At 41.4% G+C, this 18,894-nt stretch overlaps 1 protein-coding gene across 1 annotated transcript in view; it reads right to left on the bottom strand.

The window, feature by feature from the left end:
* The window catches only part of CDKAL1 (CDK5 regulatory subunit associated protein 1 like 1), a 489,452-nt gene that overhangs the window by 161,428 nt on the left and 309,130 nt on the right, over positions 1-18,894 (bottom strand). Inside the window, exon 11 of the mRNA XM_068160857.1 lies at positions 18,528-18,673. Within this exon, the coding sequence (XP_068016958.1) occupies positions 18,528-18,673 (146 nt within the window). The remainder of the gene's footprint in view (positions 1-18,527; positions 18,674-18,894) is intronic.

Raw genomic sequence — 18,894 nt, 5'->3', positions numbered from 1 at the left:
TACCTACACTGTATACAACATTCTACTCCACATTGTCAGAAGGCAAACCGCAGGCCAGAACTTCAAAAATGGAAGGGTAAACTAATAAAAAGAGTTAATCAAATGCATTAGAAGAGGATTTGAAGTGAATGTGAAACAAGGTTTTGTGACAGGCTTGATGGAAGTATAATGCTCTAACTTAATCAGAAGCCACACTGAAAGAATGATTAACTCCTGTCCAAACTCTATGCAAGGTACAGGAGCCTTGCAGCATGTCCCCTACAGATGCCATATTACAGAAAAAAAAGAATAAAAAAGAAATCCATCCACTGTTGATTCATAAACATAACAGCAGTTTGAATCCACATGTAGTTCAATCAAAGAAATGTCTTTTTTTTTGGTCTAAGGAATTATCTGAACACTTTCCTCAGGGAAGAAAAAAAAAAAATAGAAGAGTTTATTTGCATTATTAATGAAAACATGAGAAGATTATCTCACTTAATGTGATAATTACTGTGCTTCACTTTAATACTGTCAAGTAAAAGCTGTATTTTGTGAAAACATACACTAAAAGACAGACTTCAGCTTCTGCTAGTCTTGTAATCATGAAAGCCCTCAAAATACCTCAAATAATTCAGCATTCTGTGAAAAGTATGACTAAATAATCTTAGGTTGTCAACATCACACACTTGTGTTCTGACGTTCTATCATGTAACTCTATAGAATAGTGAAGACATAAACCAAACAGGAATGTAAATCTTAACACTATCATGTCCCATTTTATATTAAATGTTAACATGTTTTAAAGACAAAACCCAGACAACTCAGATGTTCCCTTTGTACAGCACTTCGAAATACTCTGGAAAGCACTAACTATTCTGCTCACCGAAGCAGGTAATGAGAAATGACAGTTAGGACTTTCTTCTCACAGTCAGGTGTATTGGGCTTACATAGCAAGGTTGTGGCAGGCAGGGGGCTTCCATAAGAAGCCACTAGGAGCTTCCCCTATGTCTGATAAAGCCAATGCCAGCCCACTCCAACTCACTGCTGGCCAAGGTTGGGCCCATCAGAGATGGTGGTTGCACCTCTGTGATAACTTGTTTAAGTAGGGGGAAAAGTAAACCCTGCCTAACAGCTGCTGCAGCCAGAGTGAGGACTGAGAATATATGACAGAAATAACTCTGAAGACACCAAGGTCAGTGCAGAAGCAGGGAAAGGACATGCTTCAAATGCTGGAACAGAGATTGCTCTGCAGCCCATGGTGAACACCATGATGAGGCAAGCTGTCTGCCTGCAGCCCACTGAAGTTAACAGTGGAGCAGATATTCACCTGCAGTCCACAGGGGACCCCACAGTAGAACAGGTGGATGTGCCCAAAAGAGGTTGTGAACCCATTGGAAGACTGAGCTGGAGCAACCTCCTGGCAGAACCTGTGGACCCATGGAGAGAGGAGCCCACACAGGTTTGCTGGCAGGGTCTGTGACCCTGAGAGAGATGATGGAGCAGCTGCAGAAGAACTGCAACCCATGGAAGGACTCAAGTTTGAGAAGTTTGTGGTGGACTGCATCCCATGGAAGGGACCCCATGCTGAAGCAGGGGAAGAATGTGAGGTGTCCTCCTCCTGAGAAGGAAAGAGTGGTAGAAATGACATGTTATTAAGTGACCACAGCTCACAATTCCTGTTCCCTTGTTCTGTCAGTGAGGAGTTGGTAAGCTATGTCACAGATCTAGAGTGGTCTGGAGAGGCAAATGCTCAGAAATTTAATTAATAATGGTAAAATTACATCATTCAACATAAACTTTGTTTACTGTGCCTACATGATTTTGAATTAAGCCACAGATGTAAACTTCTCCTCATTGTATGTAGCATTTTCTTTATGTCTGTATTCCAGATTTTTCTTGAGCATCCATAGTTTGGGAACTGTTTCAGTCAGTGTGAATTGATTTTGTGCCCACAGCTCAAAATTTTCTAATGCCTTATTTTTGATATGTAGTGACTCTGCTTCAAGTTTGAAACCAGAAGTTGATAACACACTGCTGGTATGACCTGATAGCACATTTAGAGCAGATGGGCTGAATTAGGTATGTACTGAACAGAGGAACAATCCTGTTTCTAAACCAGCTTGTATTTAGAACTGTCCAGATTATTAAGACAGACAAACATTACAGAAAATTTAACAGTGAAGTTTAACCTATAGTTCTGTTTAGATGGCATGTCCTGAGAGGGATTAATACAAATTTCCTAAGGTTTTAGTTCAGGTGTTTGCCAAGCATCTGATGATCATTTACTGCCCTAACAGTAACACAGCTTTTCATTTTCTTTCATCTTAAATTTGTTCTAAAAACAATCCTCCAGGGGAAGCACCACTATTCCCGCTTAACTTCTAATTAATGTTACCACTCCAGGGATCACAGGCAAACACCCATGGCAGAATACAGAATTAAAATCACTTTTTGCTGTGCTGTACTCAGCACTGGTTAGGCCACACCTTGAGTACTGGGTCCAGTTCTGGGTCCCTCAGTTTAAGAAGGACACTGAAACACTTGAACATGTCCAGAGAAGGGCACCGGGGCTGGGGAGAAGCCTCGAGCACAAGCCCCATGAGGAGAGGCTGAGCGAGCTGGGATTGTTTAGCCTGGAGAAGAGGAGGCTCAGGGGAGACCTTATTGCTCTCTACAACTACCTGAAGGGTGGTTGTAGCCAGGAGGGAGTTGGTCTCTTCTCCCAGGCAACCAGCACCAGAACAAGAGGACACAGTCTCAAGCTGCACCAGGGGAAGTTTAGGCTTGAGGTGAGGAGAAAGTTCTTCACTGAGAGAGTCATTAGCCATTGGAATGTGCTGCCCAGGGAGGTGGTGGAGTCACCATCCCTGGAGGTGTTCAAGAGGGGACTGGACGTGGCACTTGGTGCCATGGTCTAGTCATGGGGTCTGTGGTGACAGGTTGGACTCAATGATCTTTGAGGTCTCTTCCAACCTTGGTGATACTGTGATTCTGAGACAGAAACCTTGACTCTCAAGATACACACATATAAGTTGTGCAGGCCCTAACACTGAAACTCAGGGCAGATGATATGCACATGTCTGGATACACACTGAAATGTATAAATAAGAAATACTTTTAAAAAAATTAAAAGTTAAATATTTCAAACTTTGTTTTCCCATTGTATGGCATGTATGAACAACACTGATTAGAAAGTGGAATGACCCACAAAGATTCTTGGCTTTAATTGCACAAGATTACCAACGCTGAAATACAAATTTTGGCTAGGAAATGTCTCCCCTTGTTGGAAAGATACAGAAAATCATTTTAAGTAGGATCTACTTTAGGGATTTACACACACTTTGATTTTTCAAGCCAGCTTTAAAGTTTTGTGAAAAGTGCTTCTGCATTGAGGGCAATGTTTACAAAATATGTTCCCCTTCTAGTCTTAGAACTTGAGGCACAGTTAATACTACTGCTGTGTTAAATTCCTGATTTGTCACCACAGTCAAATATATATACGTAAGAAAAGTTAAGTAAATCCATGGCATTGCATGTACCCAAGAAGAATGCTGATACAAGTCACAAAATCAGGTCCAAACTTTAGACTCTTATTCCATAAGGTGCCATGTACTTTAAACATATTTCTGCTGATAACTATTGTTTTAAAACAAGTCTCTGCCACAACATTTCTCTACAACTACCTGAAGGGGGATTGTAGACAGGCAGAGGTTGGTCTCTTCTCCGAGGCAACCAGCACCAGAACAAGAGGACACAGTCTCAGGCTGCACCAGGGGAGATTCAGGCTGGAGGTCAGGAGGAAGTTTTACACAGTGAGAGTGATTGCCCATTGGAATGGGCTGCCTGGGGAGGTGGTGGAGTCACCACTGCTGGAGGTGTTCAGGAGGGGACTTGATAGGGTGCTTGGTTGCATGGTTTAGTTGGTTGGGTGGTGTTGGATGATAGGTTGGACACGATGATCTTGTAGGTTTCTTCCAACCTGGTCTGGTCTGGTCTTGTCTGGTCTATTCTATTCTATTCTATTCTATTCTATTCTATTCTATTCTATTCTATTCTATTCTATTCTTATTCTATTCTATTCTAAATTACAATGCACTGCTCCACCCACAGTGGTAATTTTATGCACTGACATGTATAAAATTAGGCATATCTATTGTACTTACTAAACAGAGCCACTAAAACTCCAAACAACCCCCCAAAACACAAAACATCATCTGTATTTTACACTTTGGTGTATTTCTTGTATCCTCTTACTTCTTCTTGTGCCTATTCTAAGTATCACAAAAGATCAGGCAACCAGCACCAGAACTAGAGGACACAGTCTCAAGCTGCACCAGGGGAGGTTTAGGCTGGAGGTTAGGAAGAAGTTCTTAGTAGGAAGAGTGATTGGCCATTGGAATGGGCTGCCCAGGGAGGTGGTGGGATCACCATCACTGGAGGTCACCACTGGAGACTGGATGGGGTACTTGTTGCCATGGTTTAGTTGATTAGATAGTGTTGCATGATAGGCTGGATTTGATGATCTCAAAGGTCTTTTCCAACCTGGTCTATTCTTTCTATCCTATCCTATGCTATCCTATGCTATCCTACGCTATGCTATGCTATGCTATGCTATGCTATGCTATCCTATCCTATCCTATCCTATTGTAACAAACTACAGTTAAACTAAGCTTCAGAGTCAAACTCATGTGCAGACCCCAGTAGCTGATGCAAGGCTGTGGCAAAATTCCCAAGCCAACATTCCTGGCCTACTGTAAAATACATCGCACCACACAGCGCTTACAGCCGAGTCAAAGGAAGACAACAAGTAGTAAGGAAATAGGAAGGAAGCAAAGATAAAAAGGAGATTTAAGGAAAACTCTTTTTTGCCTGCCTTGGTTTTGAAACAATAAACATTTGGAAGTATAATGTCATTAAAAAAGGAGACATTTCTACCGCTACACTTTTCCCAGCTGTAAGGATTTTACAGTCGATGTCAACAATCCCACAATTAACAAAACTAAACAAAGCTGAGGGTTTATTTGTCTCCATCCTAAAGTAGGCGGCTATGCAATAAACAACAGACATAAGTGACATGAAACAAAGTCTGGCTCCTCAAGTGCTGCTAGGTATGCAGTCTAACGGAGGTGGGGGAGATCCAAGGGAGATCCATGGAAAACGAGTTCGCTGGCCACAGTTCAGAGTTCAGCTGTCTGCCTCAGCAATTTTTAGGACTGAGGATGTAAGTCAAGTACTTCCAAAAAACCTGAAGTCAATAGTGTTGGAAGGGCCATCACACTACTGAAGAGAATTCATACCAGTCCTTTTTTTTAAAACCTGAACCCACATTCCATCTGTGTATCTCTCTCTGCAGTCTTAGAAACAGTCATCCCCTGACAGACAGTAGATCTCTCACCAAGCACTCAGGCTAAAAAATGACAGACTAATGACTGTGGGACATACACACCCACAAACACATACACACAGAGATTCAGAGAGCTACAACCAATCACAAAATCTATTTTTGAACTGTGGTGTTTACTGCTTCTGCAAATCACAGAATGTTAGGGGTTGCAAGGGAGTCCAGGGATCATCAAGTCCAACCCCCTTGCCCAAACCGGATCACCTAGGGCAGGCTACACAGAAACACATCCAGGCAGGTTTTGAAAGTCTCCACAACCATTCTGGGCAGCCTGTTCCAGTGCTCTGTCACCCTCACTGTAAAGAACTGTCTCCACATGTTGAGGTGGAACCTCCTATGTTCTAGCTTGTACCCATTGTTCCTTGTCCTATCACTGGGCACCACCAAAAAGAGACTGGCACTGTCATCTTGATACTCATCTCTCAGATACTTATAAACATTGATAAGATCCCCTCTCAGCCTTCTCTTCTCAAGACTAAACAGTCCCAGATCTCTCAGTCTTTCTTCATAGAAGAGATGTTCAATTCCAGCAATCATCCTCATAGCTTTGTATTGGACTTTCTCCAGCAGATCCCTGTTTCTCTTAACCTGGGGAGCCCAAAACTGGGTGCAGTATTCCCGGTGTGGTTTCACCTGGGCAGAGTAGAGGGGGAGGAGAACCTCTCTAGACCTTCAAAGAGATCAATATTTGTTTTTAATATAAAGCTTTTTGTAGGAAACGGATTCAAATCTATTGGGGTTAGCAATAACCAAAAGTTACTGTTCAAAAGCTGACAAAGAGTCTGTATGGAATTGCATTCTGATGTCAGAAGTCATCTCTCCTGCTAAGGGTCCAAGCTTGTTCAAAGGCCAAGCAGGGAGGCATCTGACACAGCAAGAAGCCAAGCAATTTCTGTGACCTCTGGGTTTTGCCAATAAATATTTTCTCCAGATTTAAGAAGCAAGAGAAAGACACTGACTTTATATTTTCCCGTGTGTAAGATGTTTGGACACAGTAATTTATTTTTCAGATTGAACTTCCATCTGAATCACAATTTTCTGGTAAGAGGATGGGTAAGAATTTACATTCAATGCTTCTTGTGGCCAGCAGGAGAAGAGAAGTCATTTTGCCCCTGTACTCTGCACTGGTTAGGCCACACCTGGACTACTGTGTCCAGTTCTGGGCCCCTCAGTTCAAGAAAGATGTTGAGTTGCTCAAATGAGTCCAGTGAAAGGCAACAAAGCTGGTGAGAGGTTTCAAGCACAAGCCCTATGAGGAGCAGCTGGAGAAGAGGAGGCTCAGGGGAGACCTTATTGCTGTCTACAGCTACCTGAAAGGAGCTTGTAGCCAGGTGTGGGTTAGTCTCTTCTCCAGGGCAACCAGCAGCAGAACAAGAGGACGTAGTCTCAAGCTGGGCAGGGGGAAGTTTAGGCTTGATCTTGGAAAGAAGTTCTTCACAGAAAGAGAGATTGCCTGTTTCAAAATGTTGGGTTTGTGGTTGCTTTGCCATGTTATACAACTATAAATTTCATTCTCATTGCAAAGAGGTGAATGAGCCCTTGAGCACAATTTACAGACCAATATAGGATGCACCCAAGTACAAAATTGAGCTTCCACAAAGTAATTTATATCACAGTCTCCAAATGAATACATACACAAAACTTCTGGATAGCAGAATTACTGTCTCTCTTGTATGCCATGCTATTTTAACTGTATAGCTACAGTTTTAACAACTTTTGTGCATTTCCACTCAAAGCATCCAGAGTGCAAAATAGTGTGTGTGCCCAGTAAGCCTGAACACAGCAAGCTCTGCTCATCTCATCCTGAATACTGTTTTACCCAGGTTTCTCCACCTCTGTGGGAATGGCACAGTGTAAGGTTGAAGGTACATCTAGTACCATCTTCAAAGCAGCCTGTAACTTTAGAATCACTTTACGTTAACATGCCACTGAGTGACGCAATTCAGACTTCAGTATTTGCATGTGTACATCCTCAGGCTAAGTGTGATCAGCATGTGAGCAACAGTCTGGCAGATGTACCAGTAACAGACCAAGCCATAGGAAAATCAGAATTGCAGAATGTAATGGTTTGAGCCACCATCATGTATATCCCTACACTATTCTGAGCAATGCTGGCTGAAATTTGTAACACTCCTGAGTACAGCCAGCAAGTCAAGGGAGGCAATTCTCCCCCTCCACTCCACTCTGGTGAGACCCCACCTGGAGTACTGAATCCAGGTCTGGAGCCCCTGTTACAAGAAAGATATGGACATGCTGGAACATGTGCAAAGAAAGGATGATCAGAGGGCTGGAGCACCTCTCCTATGGAGACAGACTGAGAGAGTTGGGACTATTCAGTCTGGAGAGTAGGTGGCTCCAAAAAGACCTTACAGTGGCCTTCCAGTATCTTAAGGGGGCCTACATGAAAGCTGTTGAGGGACTACTTTTGGATGTTGCATAGTGACAGAATTAGGGGGAATGGAGCAATATTAGAAGTAGGCAGATTCAGAATGGATGTTAGGAAGAAATTCTGCAGCATGAGGGTGGTGAGACACTGGAACAAGTTGGCCAGGAAGGTAGTAGAAGCCCCATCCCTGGAAGCTTTTAAGCCCAAGCTGGATGTGACTCTGAGCAACCTGACCTAGTGTGAGGTGTCCCTGTCCGTGGCAGGGGAGTTGGAACTGGATCATAGGATGACACCTGAGGTCCCTTCCAATCCTGACCGTTCTGTGATTCTATGTTGTTATAGTCAGGGGCAGTGGGGGCTGAGCTCACTGTCCAGTTTCATTTCTGTGCAGTGTGGTTGTCCAGTACTAATTTCAGTTGGGTTTTTTCCTTTTCCCTCTTTTGGTGTAATCAGGTATCTCTGCAGTAGATTAGTAAATCATTTTGTGTAACTCAGCTAAAGCTCTCCACTTTCCCTTTTTACTCTCCTGCCACTGTGGGAGAAGGGAAGGGAGAGAAAAGGGGAAGGGGGGGAGGTGGGGAGCAGGGGGAAGTATCAGGGTTAAAACATTACACAGTCATACTCTTACTTTGAATTTAGGTAATGTACTGTAGCTGCAGGATACGCATATGCAGAAAAGAAACATCCCTTTATTACAAACTGTACTGTTACCATGTCCTGTGGTGAAACTCTAAGTCTCCTGCTCAAAAAACACATGATTCTCTTTAAGTAAGACAGAAGGAAAAAGGAGCACTGTGACCTGTCAAAGAGATGTCCTCATGGACTTTATCAAAGAGCTGGGGTTTTGTAAATCCTGTCCTGTATTTCTCATTACTGTACTCCCTTGTTAGTTACATCCATACTACAATGTGTGCTGTAAGTCCTCCAAGGTGACAGTTACATTCTCTACGTAGCAGCCCTAGGTCCAGGCATTCCACAATCTCATTTAAGGCTAAAATCAGTTGGGCAGAAGAAACAATTGGAAGGAAGATGTAAGCAAGGATGAACCTAACAATGGAACATCAAATGGCTGGGTTTAAAACAAAATAAGTCTTATGAGAACAAAAAGCTTGTCTTTTACATTAATTACAGTTATTAAGCACAGAATCTAGTGTAAAAAGACTACACAGTCTTTATTCTCAATTCTTCTTGTGGGTACATGTCTGAGCAAACACCAACAGCTTTTATGAAACCATCTTCAAAACTTCAAAGAACCCATGACAACATTATCTGTATACTCTTTAGAGTAAATAACTTGTATACTAAGACACAAACCAGTGCTCCTAGTAGGAAAAAGTCACACTATTTCAAGGTAAATAGTTTTTGCTGATCTTTTAAGATTCTAAAATAAAGAAAACCTGACCTAGAGATCACTGCCACTGAAAGTTTTGCTACACCCTGCGTTCCTGCTTTTAATTCCAGAAGAGTTCCATCAAGCTCTAATCGACATACATCAGGCTGCTATTTTCAGTGATACAGCCAGAGAGACTTTAATAATTGATTTATATACACACATAAGAAATTGAAGAGTGTAAAGTGAATGTGACAAACATTCATGTGGCTCAATATAGATGACATAACTAGCTCATTATTGACAGATTTTTTTTGTTTGTTTTAAGTGTTTGTAATAAAGTCCTACAAAAAATAACCACAAGTGGAATGTGATTTCCACATTATCCCAGCTTCAGCTGCATGGTTTAGTTCATCTCCCAGCAAATTATACTTTCCCCCAGCACTGTTACAGAAAGAATTCAATAGTCATGCTTTACAAGGCACAGGACCAGCAAAAGGAGAAGAAAGAGAGAGTCATTCGGCATTGGAATGGGCTGCCCAGGGAGGCGGTGAAGTCACCATCCCTGGAGGTGTTCAAGAGGGAATTGGACGTGGCACTTGGTGTCATGGTCTGTGGTGACAGGTTGGACTCAATGATCTTTGAGGTCTCTTCCAACCTTAGTGATACTATGATACTGTGATACTTCCTCAGCTGCCATCCTGACATACAGGCAACAGAATAAGAGCTTACAGCCTAGAAAACTCTAATATCCTTGAAGAATTTGACATGAAAAATAGGCTATAAAATGGTGACTAGTAATAAAGTGGGAACAGGTCTAATGATGTGAACTGTAGCACTAAGAGGTCTCTTCATGAACTAACTTGAAATCTGAATCAATAATCTGCAGAACAGTAGAGACAGAAGATTACAAAGATGCCTTGAGCACAAGCCCTATGAGGAGAGGCTGAGGGAGCTGGGGTTGTTTAGCCTGGAGAGGAGGAGGCTCAGGGGTGACCTCATTGCCCTCTACAATTACCTGAAAGGTGGTTGTAGCCAGGAAGGGGTTGGTCTCTTCTCCCAGGCAACCAGCACCAGAACAAGGGGACACAGTCTCATGCTGCACCAGGGGAGGTTTAGACTTGAGGTGAGAAGAAAGTTCTTCACCGAGCGAGTCGTTTGTCATTGGAATGGATTGCCCAGGGAGGTAGTGGAGTCACCACCCCTGGAGGTGTTCAAGAGGGGATTTGGATGTGGCACTTGGTGCCATGGTCTAGTCATGAGGTCTGTGGTGACAGGTTGGACTTGATGATCTTTGAGGTCTCTTTCAACCTTGGTGATACTGTGATACTGTGATATTTTTAAGTGACATTGCTTCCCTCCTCCTGTTCTCATGCAGTAAATATCCTCAGTATAGCTCCTTGCTAGAAAATAAGGGTATGGCAGCATTTATTGAGAAATGGCAAAGAAGTGCTGTAAGATTCAAAATGGAAAGCTTGCCCTGCTAAAATGACATTCAGCTGGGTTAAAACAAACAAACAAATCCAACAAAACCCCAGAAAGATATCCTGGTATGCCTCATGTCCCAGGCAGTACCAAAGAAAAGCAGTTTTCAAATTCAGGTAGTTGAACACTAAATATTCAAAAATTGCCTAATAAAATTCATGGATCTGCAAGTGCTCAGCATCTTTGAAACCTCTCCCCTACTTATACCTCTTTACACAATCTTGTGAATCAAATGCAAGACAGGAAGCCTTATAATTTAACAATTGCTTTCTGTAAGCTCAACTTTAGATTTCATGACACCTAGAGACAAGTAACCCTGCGGTACATCAAAGACTACACCACTGATCACAAGGGTCAAGTCTAGACACAAAACTGAATCTTCTTTTGTGCTGTGCCTGTCTGGTGAAAACTCCCACATCTTAGTTTTTGGGGACAATTCAATTTTTTTTTTTTTTTTTTTTTTTTTTTTAAATAAACACTCACTTAATTTAAAACACCAAAAAAAAGAAGAAAGCACATGTGGTAAAGCGATTAGTTCAGACTTGAAGGGCAGACAAAGGGCAGAGTATCATAGTAGCATCATAGTATCAGTCAGGGTTGGAAGGGACCACAAGGATCATCTAGTTCCAACCCCCCTGCCATGGGCAGGGACACCCCACACTAGATCAGGCTGGCCAGAGCCTCATCCAGCCTTAAACACCTCCAGGGACGGGGCCTCAACCACCTCCCTGGACAACCCATTCCAGGGTTTCACCACTCTCATGGTGAAGAACCTCCTCCTCACATCCAGTCTGAATCTCCCCACCTCCAGCTTCAGTCCATTCCCCCTAGTCCTATCACTACCTGAGATCCTGAGCAGTCCCTCCCCAGCCTTCCTGTAGGCCCTCTTCAGATACTGGAAGGCCACAATTAGGTCACCTCGGAACCTTCTCTTCTCCAGACTGAACAGCCCCAACTCCTTCAGTCTGTCCTCATAGGAGAGGTGCTCCAGCCCTCTGATTACCCTCATGGCCCTTCTCTTGATACGTTCCAGCACCTCCATATCCCTCTTGTAATAGGGGCTCCAGAACTGGACACAGTACTCCAGGTGGGGTCTCACCAGGGCTGAGTAGAGGGGGAGGATCACCTCCCTCGACCTGCTGGCCACACTTCTCCTGATGCAGTCCAGGATCTGATTGGCTTTGTGGGCTGCAAGTGCACACTGAGAGCTCAAGTTGAGCTTTTTGTCCACCAGCACCCCCAAGTCTCTCTCCTCAGGGCTACTTTCCAGCCAGTCACTGCCCAGCCTGGATTTGTGCCTGGGATTGCCTCGACCCAGTAAAGAGAGGAGTTTAGAGACTGAGGTATACAATTACAGATAAGTAGCAAACACGCTCAGCGGTTTCTTAGCAGAAAAAATGTCACAAGGATTTTCAACAGATGACATCTGTATTTGCAGTAGTTAGACTGCCAGAACAGATGTACTAAAACCCATTAGAAAAAACAACAACAAAAAAACAAGCCTAAATCAGAAAGACTGGCCATGGTTTCTTAGGGCCACGATTTGTGCTTCTGCAAAATGAGCTCAAGGAAGTCTCTCTCTGAGAAACAAAAACGTGGTTTCAGAAAGCAAATGAAACACATCCTTGCTGGAAATAAGCGAAGGAGCTGTCAGAGGTACTTCATAATTACCTGCGTTCTGAAAGCAAGTAGGGAAATGTATATCAAAAGAATAAATGGCTATTTAAAAAGAAAACATTCTATTAATTGCCTTCAAATTCTAGTTTCAATAACTGGCATGATGATGTGATAAAGACAGCATTACTGCTACAAGGCCTGGGATAATTTCAAAATTGCAGGTTGTCTGGAATAGCTGCAAATTTGATGACGACTCATTTAGCCGTTTGTCTTTCAGTGCGGACTTAATAATCTTCAGGAGCTGAGCGCATCAACATCTTTCTGAAGAAATTATTTGCAGCTACAAATTATTTACAGTGTTTGGAATGTCCTTGATTCTCTAAATAACTGGGATTTCGAAACAAGCTTCTTCTGGGAAGATATTTCTTCCCTGTACATCATTCCCATTGAAAACGTAGCCGTAAGAAAACAAAGAACATTTTAAAGCAGAAGACTTCTGGGTGGCAAGGTACTCACTTGCACAAGAAATACAGACAGAGATGATGATAAACAGCTGACTGCCCATGTAAGCTTTTATGGTATGTGTCATGATGCCCACAATAACAACAAGGTCACAACAAAAGACTAGAACCTGGGAAACAAATTGCTGCTTGTAAAATTGCTCAAAAAGGCAAGAAAGGCCACACTGAAACATCCTGGCCAAAACTACATCAAAAAAGCAGACTGACAATGGAAAGTTTCATCCAGACACTCAAATACCACTGTAAAAACCAAGATGAACATGGATACACAGCATGATTGCGAGAAGACAGTATCTGAGCCCACTTCACCCCCAGCTATGCTATTTTACCCTGAAGCAGCCTGTTTGAACATCCAAGGAGACAGACTTTGACAAGAGGCAAAAGTCAGGGCAGCCAAAAAAACCCACAAGACATTCACTGCTGCATCTCCCCAAATTCTTAAAAACCAAATTAAGAGGTGGCCTAGGAAGCTGCTGAAATTACCAATTGCTGTCTTTGCAAAGCAACATGGGAGGAAGAAGCCTCCCTGAATCCATCTGTCCCAAAGGACATATAAAATAATACAATATAAAATATGTACAAAGTATAAAATAGCCTAACACCTCTCAATTTGGGTAGTCTCTCAATATTTGGACAGTATCTTCAGTTTCTTCAGACATTCAGCAGTTGTCTGTAAGAGCTGGTCAGCTAAGATTTGAGTTTACACCTCAGTGACTAATTTCCTTCCAACTCTGCAACTCATTTTAAACTGCACTCATATTATTACTTTTGGTCCTTTACTTATTTTACCAACTGCATGCAACTATGCATCTAAATATACTGAAAAATTGATACCCTTAAAAGTAACAGAGACTAGGACAGGCTTAATGGTTAAGGTGTGGTTTAATGGACAACAGAGAAAGTGTAAAAAAGAACAGAATTTCTGCCTGCCAGAACTGTGGCTCTCTTTCATAGAAGCATAGAATCAACCAGGTTGGAAAAGACCTCAGAGATCATCAAGTCCAACCTAATACATAACACCTCATGACAACTAAACCACAGCTCCACGTGCCACATCCAATCCTTTTTTGAACACCTCCAGGGACAGTGACTCCACCACCTCCCTGGGCAGCACATTCCAATGGCCAATTACTCTCCTTGCTGGCAGCCCAAGATTATGTTGGAAAGCTCAAATGTTCCCAGCATGAATTACAACACAATCTCAAGTTCACAGAAGCAGTTACTCACAATTAATATTACACTTATATCTCAGAACACAGGCTGAGGCATACCCAACTGAATAGACTAGAATAGAATAGAATAGAATAGGACCAGACCAGGTTGGAAGAGACCTTCAAGATCATCGAGTCCAACCCATCAACCAATCCAATCCACCTAAACAACTAAACCATGGCACCAAGCACCCCATCAAGTCTCCTCCTGAACACCTCCAATGATGGTAACTCCACCACCTCCTCAGGCAGCCCATTCCAATGGGCAATCACTCTCTCTGTATAGAACTTCTTCCTAACATCCAGCCTAAACCTCCCCTGGACTTCCCAAACCAGAAAACGTAGAGTGTTTAAGCCTAGCTCTACATTTCTCTGCTTTTCTTATTTATCTAGATTTTAGATTGCAATTCCCTTGTCAAGCAACAGTAATAGAGAAAAGCTTAATATAAACTTCAATGAACATCACAGTCACTTCAAAAACCAGAAGAGTGGAAGAAAATAGTATGGTCAACGACAGTAAATGAGAAATTTTCAAAACATGAGTCTCTGGGTATACATTCACACTGCTGATTATTAAAGCAATTACAGACTATGACATTCAGATCTCAGGTTTCTTTAACTAAAATAAATTCCAATGTTTGCTTTTATCAGCAAAAGTAAATTTCAGGGGATTAAGTTTCAAAACTTTCAGATAATTAAAGCAGTCTTGCTCTTTCTACCACTACCAACACCGCCTTTCAGAAATATAACTTACGCTGAATCTTGGAAGTTCGAGATCACTTGAAAAACAACTCAGATTTTAATATCATGACAGCACAATTAGAAGACTTTCTGATAGAAGAGTAAGTTTCTCTCTGGATTAAATTTACTAAGCAGCAATTTCTAAAGCTCCTGTATTTAGTTGCAAACACACTGAAATGTGAACCAGTCTTGCAAATCAACAGTGCCTCCAGAATCTTTTATTAGATACTAAGGCTATGGATTTAAGAACCATAGAGGTTCTTAGGTCCTCCAGAAGGACCAGTTAGCCTGCAGGATGGACACTGGAAAGTGTTATCTATGTTATTTCATTCCCATCAGCCTGGACCTCCTTTATAAATGGGCATTATTGTCCTTTTCTGCCCTTTTTCTCCTTCTCTCTGTTCCCAGCACAGACCCTTATTTCTTGCGGTGTGGGGGAGGTTTGCAGCCTTCTGCATCTGTGGGGAAGCTAATTTTTAGCTATGCATTTCAGGCCTAGTTGCATGGGGGAAAGCAGAGAGGTATGGGGATGGGGCATTAAGGCTTGGTGTTTGGCCTGCTTGAGGAGGTGGTTTTGGAAGTTGTTGGCCTAGCGAAGTGAGATTTTGGTAAGCCCAGGTTGGAGAACTAGGCCAAGGCTGAATATGAATCTGTGTATTTTGTATTTGTGTATATATTTTGTGAATGGTATTTCCATTTAAATTTCCAATACTTGAATTTATTGACATTTAAGAGCAAAAAAGTGCAAACTATCACAGAAGGAATTTCTAAAGAAAGTATAAAACATGACTGTTGTAGCTCAGGTTTTCCGGTTAATGGATGGATCTGTGTTTCTTCAACTGGCTAGGAAGAGTGGCTTTAACAAACCAGGTGTTGTACATGAAAAGACTACACCAGAACATCTATACTAATATTTAGAGTTTGTTGCTAGGGTTCCTGCCTGAAGAAAGAGTTCTCAAACAAAAGAAAACAGTAACATAGAATCATAGAATTGTTAAGGTTGGGAGGGACCTCAAAGATTGTCTAGTTCCAGCCCCCTTGCCATGGGCAGGGAGGGACACCTCACACTAGATCAGGTTGCTCAGAGTCACATCCAGCCTGGCCTTAAAAACCTCCAGGGAAGGGGCTTCTACCAACTCCATAGGCAACCTGTTCTAGTGTCTCACCACCCTCATGATGAAGAATTTCTTCCTAACATCCAGTCTGAATCTACCCATTTCCATTTTTGTTCCATTCCCCCTATCTTCACAGTCTCAGAAGGTCTAGAATGCTCCATTCCTTTGAAAAAAGGAAGAGTTTCAACAAAAAATGCAAATGCTTTGGAGAGCTCCAGCTTCTCTCTAAGACTTCCTGTGCTCAGCAGGATGTAAATAAATCCACCCCTTTTAGAAGGAGATGCCTCTCCAATCATTCCTGGCTGTCCAGTGGGAAGAAAGGCATTTGCTCTTTCTCTGGGAGAAAAAAGTCCCAGAGTTTTGTTGGCCTGATTGAGAAAAGAAAGATTCAGGACTCACTTGATATCTTTGGGGTTATAAAACCAAAAAGGTGACATGGCTCATTCTTATCCTTTCCCCCTTCATTTTTCACTTGCTGTACTTAAGTTCTATTTGCTTAGATGTTTGAACTCAAGTTCTTAAGCACTTAATTAATAACAATATGGCTTTACTTCTTCAGCAGTCCAGTCTATACTATGGTTTAATAGAGTTTCATGTGAAGACACTATCAGAATAGCTGTTATGCCTCAGAGACAAAAGTGCCATTTGGAACCTACTGATTAAGACCTTGCACATTTCATGCAGGAAGCCTCTAGATGACTTTATGGCTCTAGCAATAGAGCAAGGAGATGTAGGGGGTTCTACTTTAGTTTTATTTTTCATTTTTGGTAAAGGGAAGATGGAAATAATCCCTTTTGGCTATTAGAGCAGTTCAAACACACATTTAATTTTAGCTATTCTGGCTCTGGGTTCTGGAGCTGTCTGCAATAATGCTAAGCCCTGGCAAAGTTTGTGCCAAGATCTTTATGGGAATATCTATATGGGAAGGTAATAGCTGGCTGCTGCCATGAGGGGAAAGACTACAGATGAACACACCATGCTCTGAAGTGCAAAAGAAAAAATAATACTCATTTCACAGATGTGCACGTGTTCAAACATCCAAAACATTTTCCTTGCCTTGCATAGCTTCCTCATCCTGCTGCCACATGGTACATAGAATTTTCCATCTTAATAGTTAGAGACTGCTTTTTAACAGGAACTCCTAGATAATTTGGTAGTTTCTTAATAAGCAGGATAAATAAAGTTTATTATTATTTAAAATTAAGACATCAAACCATTTATTTCCTCCTTCTTAATCACTACAAAAAAGCCTATGGAAAAAGACATATGTCATAGATTATGGTATATTCAATGACCAGCTGTTTTAAATTTGGATATTAGGCAATTCACTCTTTTCTCTGTGCAAGAGCTGAATGATTTAATAAATTCCCACATGCCCCAACATGTGCCAGCTATACTAGGTTATCAAAAAACCAGCTGCTGTTAGGATAAGAGCTGCCAATGCTAAAACTACTGAAGAGAATAATGAATCAGCTTCAAGTCAGCTAAGACAAACTGACACAGCTCCCACTTAAGATACATGGGAATACAATACACCTGTTAATTAAAAACTAACACTGACCTATAGTCCCTGAAAATTAAGCACCAAGAACTCGTGTGCATTGCTGAGGATGGAAAATTAATGCCCAATCAACTTGTATGAAGACAAGCAGCTCCATTTCCACCAGCTATCCCAGATGCACAGGGATGTTCTACAAATGACATATGGTTTGCAAAATAGATTCTACTGTGCTGCAGCTTGCTTTTCTTCCTTATATATACTTCCTGGGAAGCTCTTACATGAAATGTTTTACATAGCTATAGACTGATGGATTTTTCAGTGATCATGAAAAACTGATTATGAAAATGATTATGAAAATTTGATTCTCTTATGTCCAAGTATTTTAATGCCATTTAAGAGTCAAAGGCAAAACTCAGCCACCTTTATGCATTAACACAGGCACACAAAACAACAAAAAAGCAGATAGAGTGGACAAATAAAGTGATAGAAATAGTCTCCAGATTCCTATTTTTAGGAGGATTGGTGTTGAAATATCCATCAAAATATGTCACTATTAATTTTAAATGCTAAGAAAAGACTCCATTAGATATTAAATTGCCACCTGTACTTACAAATGTACTTACAAATGCTTTGTGGGTGAATGTAACCTTCACCTTTAAGTCAGCATAAATAGATACATCACAATACACTCATTTGTTTCTCAGAATTAGCTCTGCTGCTATAAGAAATGGTTTTGAAATTATCCTAGAAATCATCAGTCCCATAAGCAAGATTAGAGCATTACTATATTGATGTAAATGTGTATCCCCCCCCAACACACACACACACAAAAACCCCACCTCATTCACATTTCCTAGAGCTGGATCATTTCCAGTACACAGAGTATACAATGCTCAAAAGCCACATTAAAGACAACTTCAATAACTTCAAGCAGTCTATACATAGTAGTTCAAGCATAAAAAAACAATGTAGGAATGTATTATTTGAAAAAGATTATGAAGATATTGACAAATTAAAAGCATGTTGTGCAGAGATTTAAGATGCTTATAAAACCTCAAGCAAAGGGGCAAACCACATCAAGGGGTTTACAGAAAATTCAAAGACTTTGAAAGCTTAAAGAAGCTCATTCTTTTCTATACCTTAATTATGAAGTTGTAAGTAACTGTGTTTTCAGCCACATGTTCTTGACACTGCAAAAAGCCAGCACTGTTATTTTCTGAAATATTAGAGGACTTACTTTTCTCTAAGGAAATCCACTACTTGTTTGAAGTCTGCCACACAGTATTCTCTTTTCATGTCCATGAGCACACTGTCAGAAGCTGACTGGACTGGTATGTGCAGAAAAGCATAGACTCTTGGATGATTGAGAATCTTTGCCATTTCCTAAGGGTCATTGAAAAAGGAAAAATACATCATTATGAAAACAATTAAATATCTTTAAATTAATATATGAATAAGTATCAGCACTAACACTTCAGAAAACCTACTTTGAAACAACAGATACAAGTGAATTATTTTGAAGCAACTCTGTTTCAAAACAAAATAAGAGGGAAACCAACAGATTGGATTTCCTTTGAGCTAGGGATGACATTCCCCTACATAGT

Source organism: Melanerpes formicivorus, unplaced genomic scaffold (assembly GCF_026170545.1).
Source record: "Melanerpes formicivorus ecotype bairdi unplaced genomic scaffold, bMelFor1.0.p_v2 SCAF_53, whole genome shotgun sequence".
NCBI classification, from domain to species: Eukaryota; Metazoa; Chordata; class Aves; order Piciformes; family Picidae; genus Melanerpes; species Melanerpes formicivorus.
Note: the sequence above shows the minus strand (reverse complement) of the source record. Positions and strands in the feature narration are given on the sequence as shown.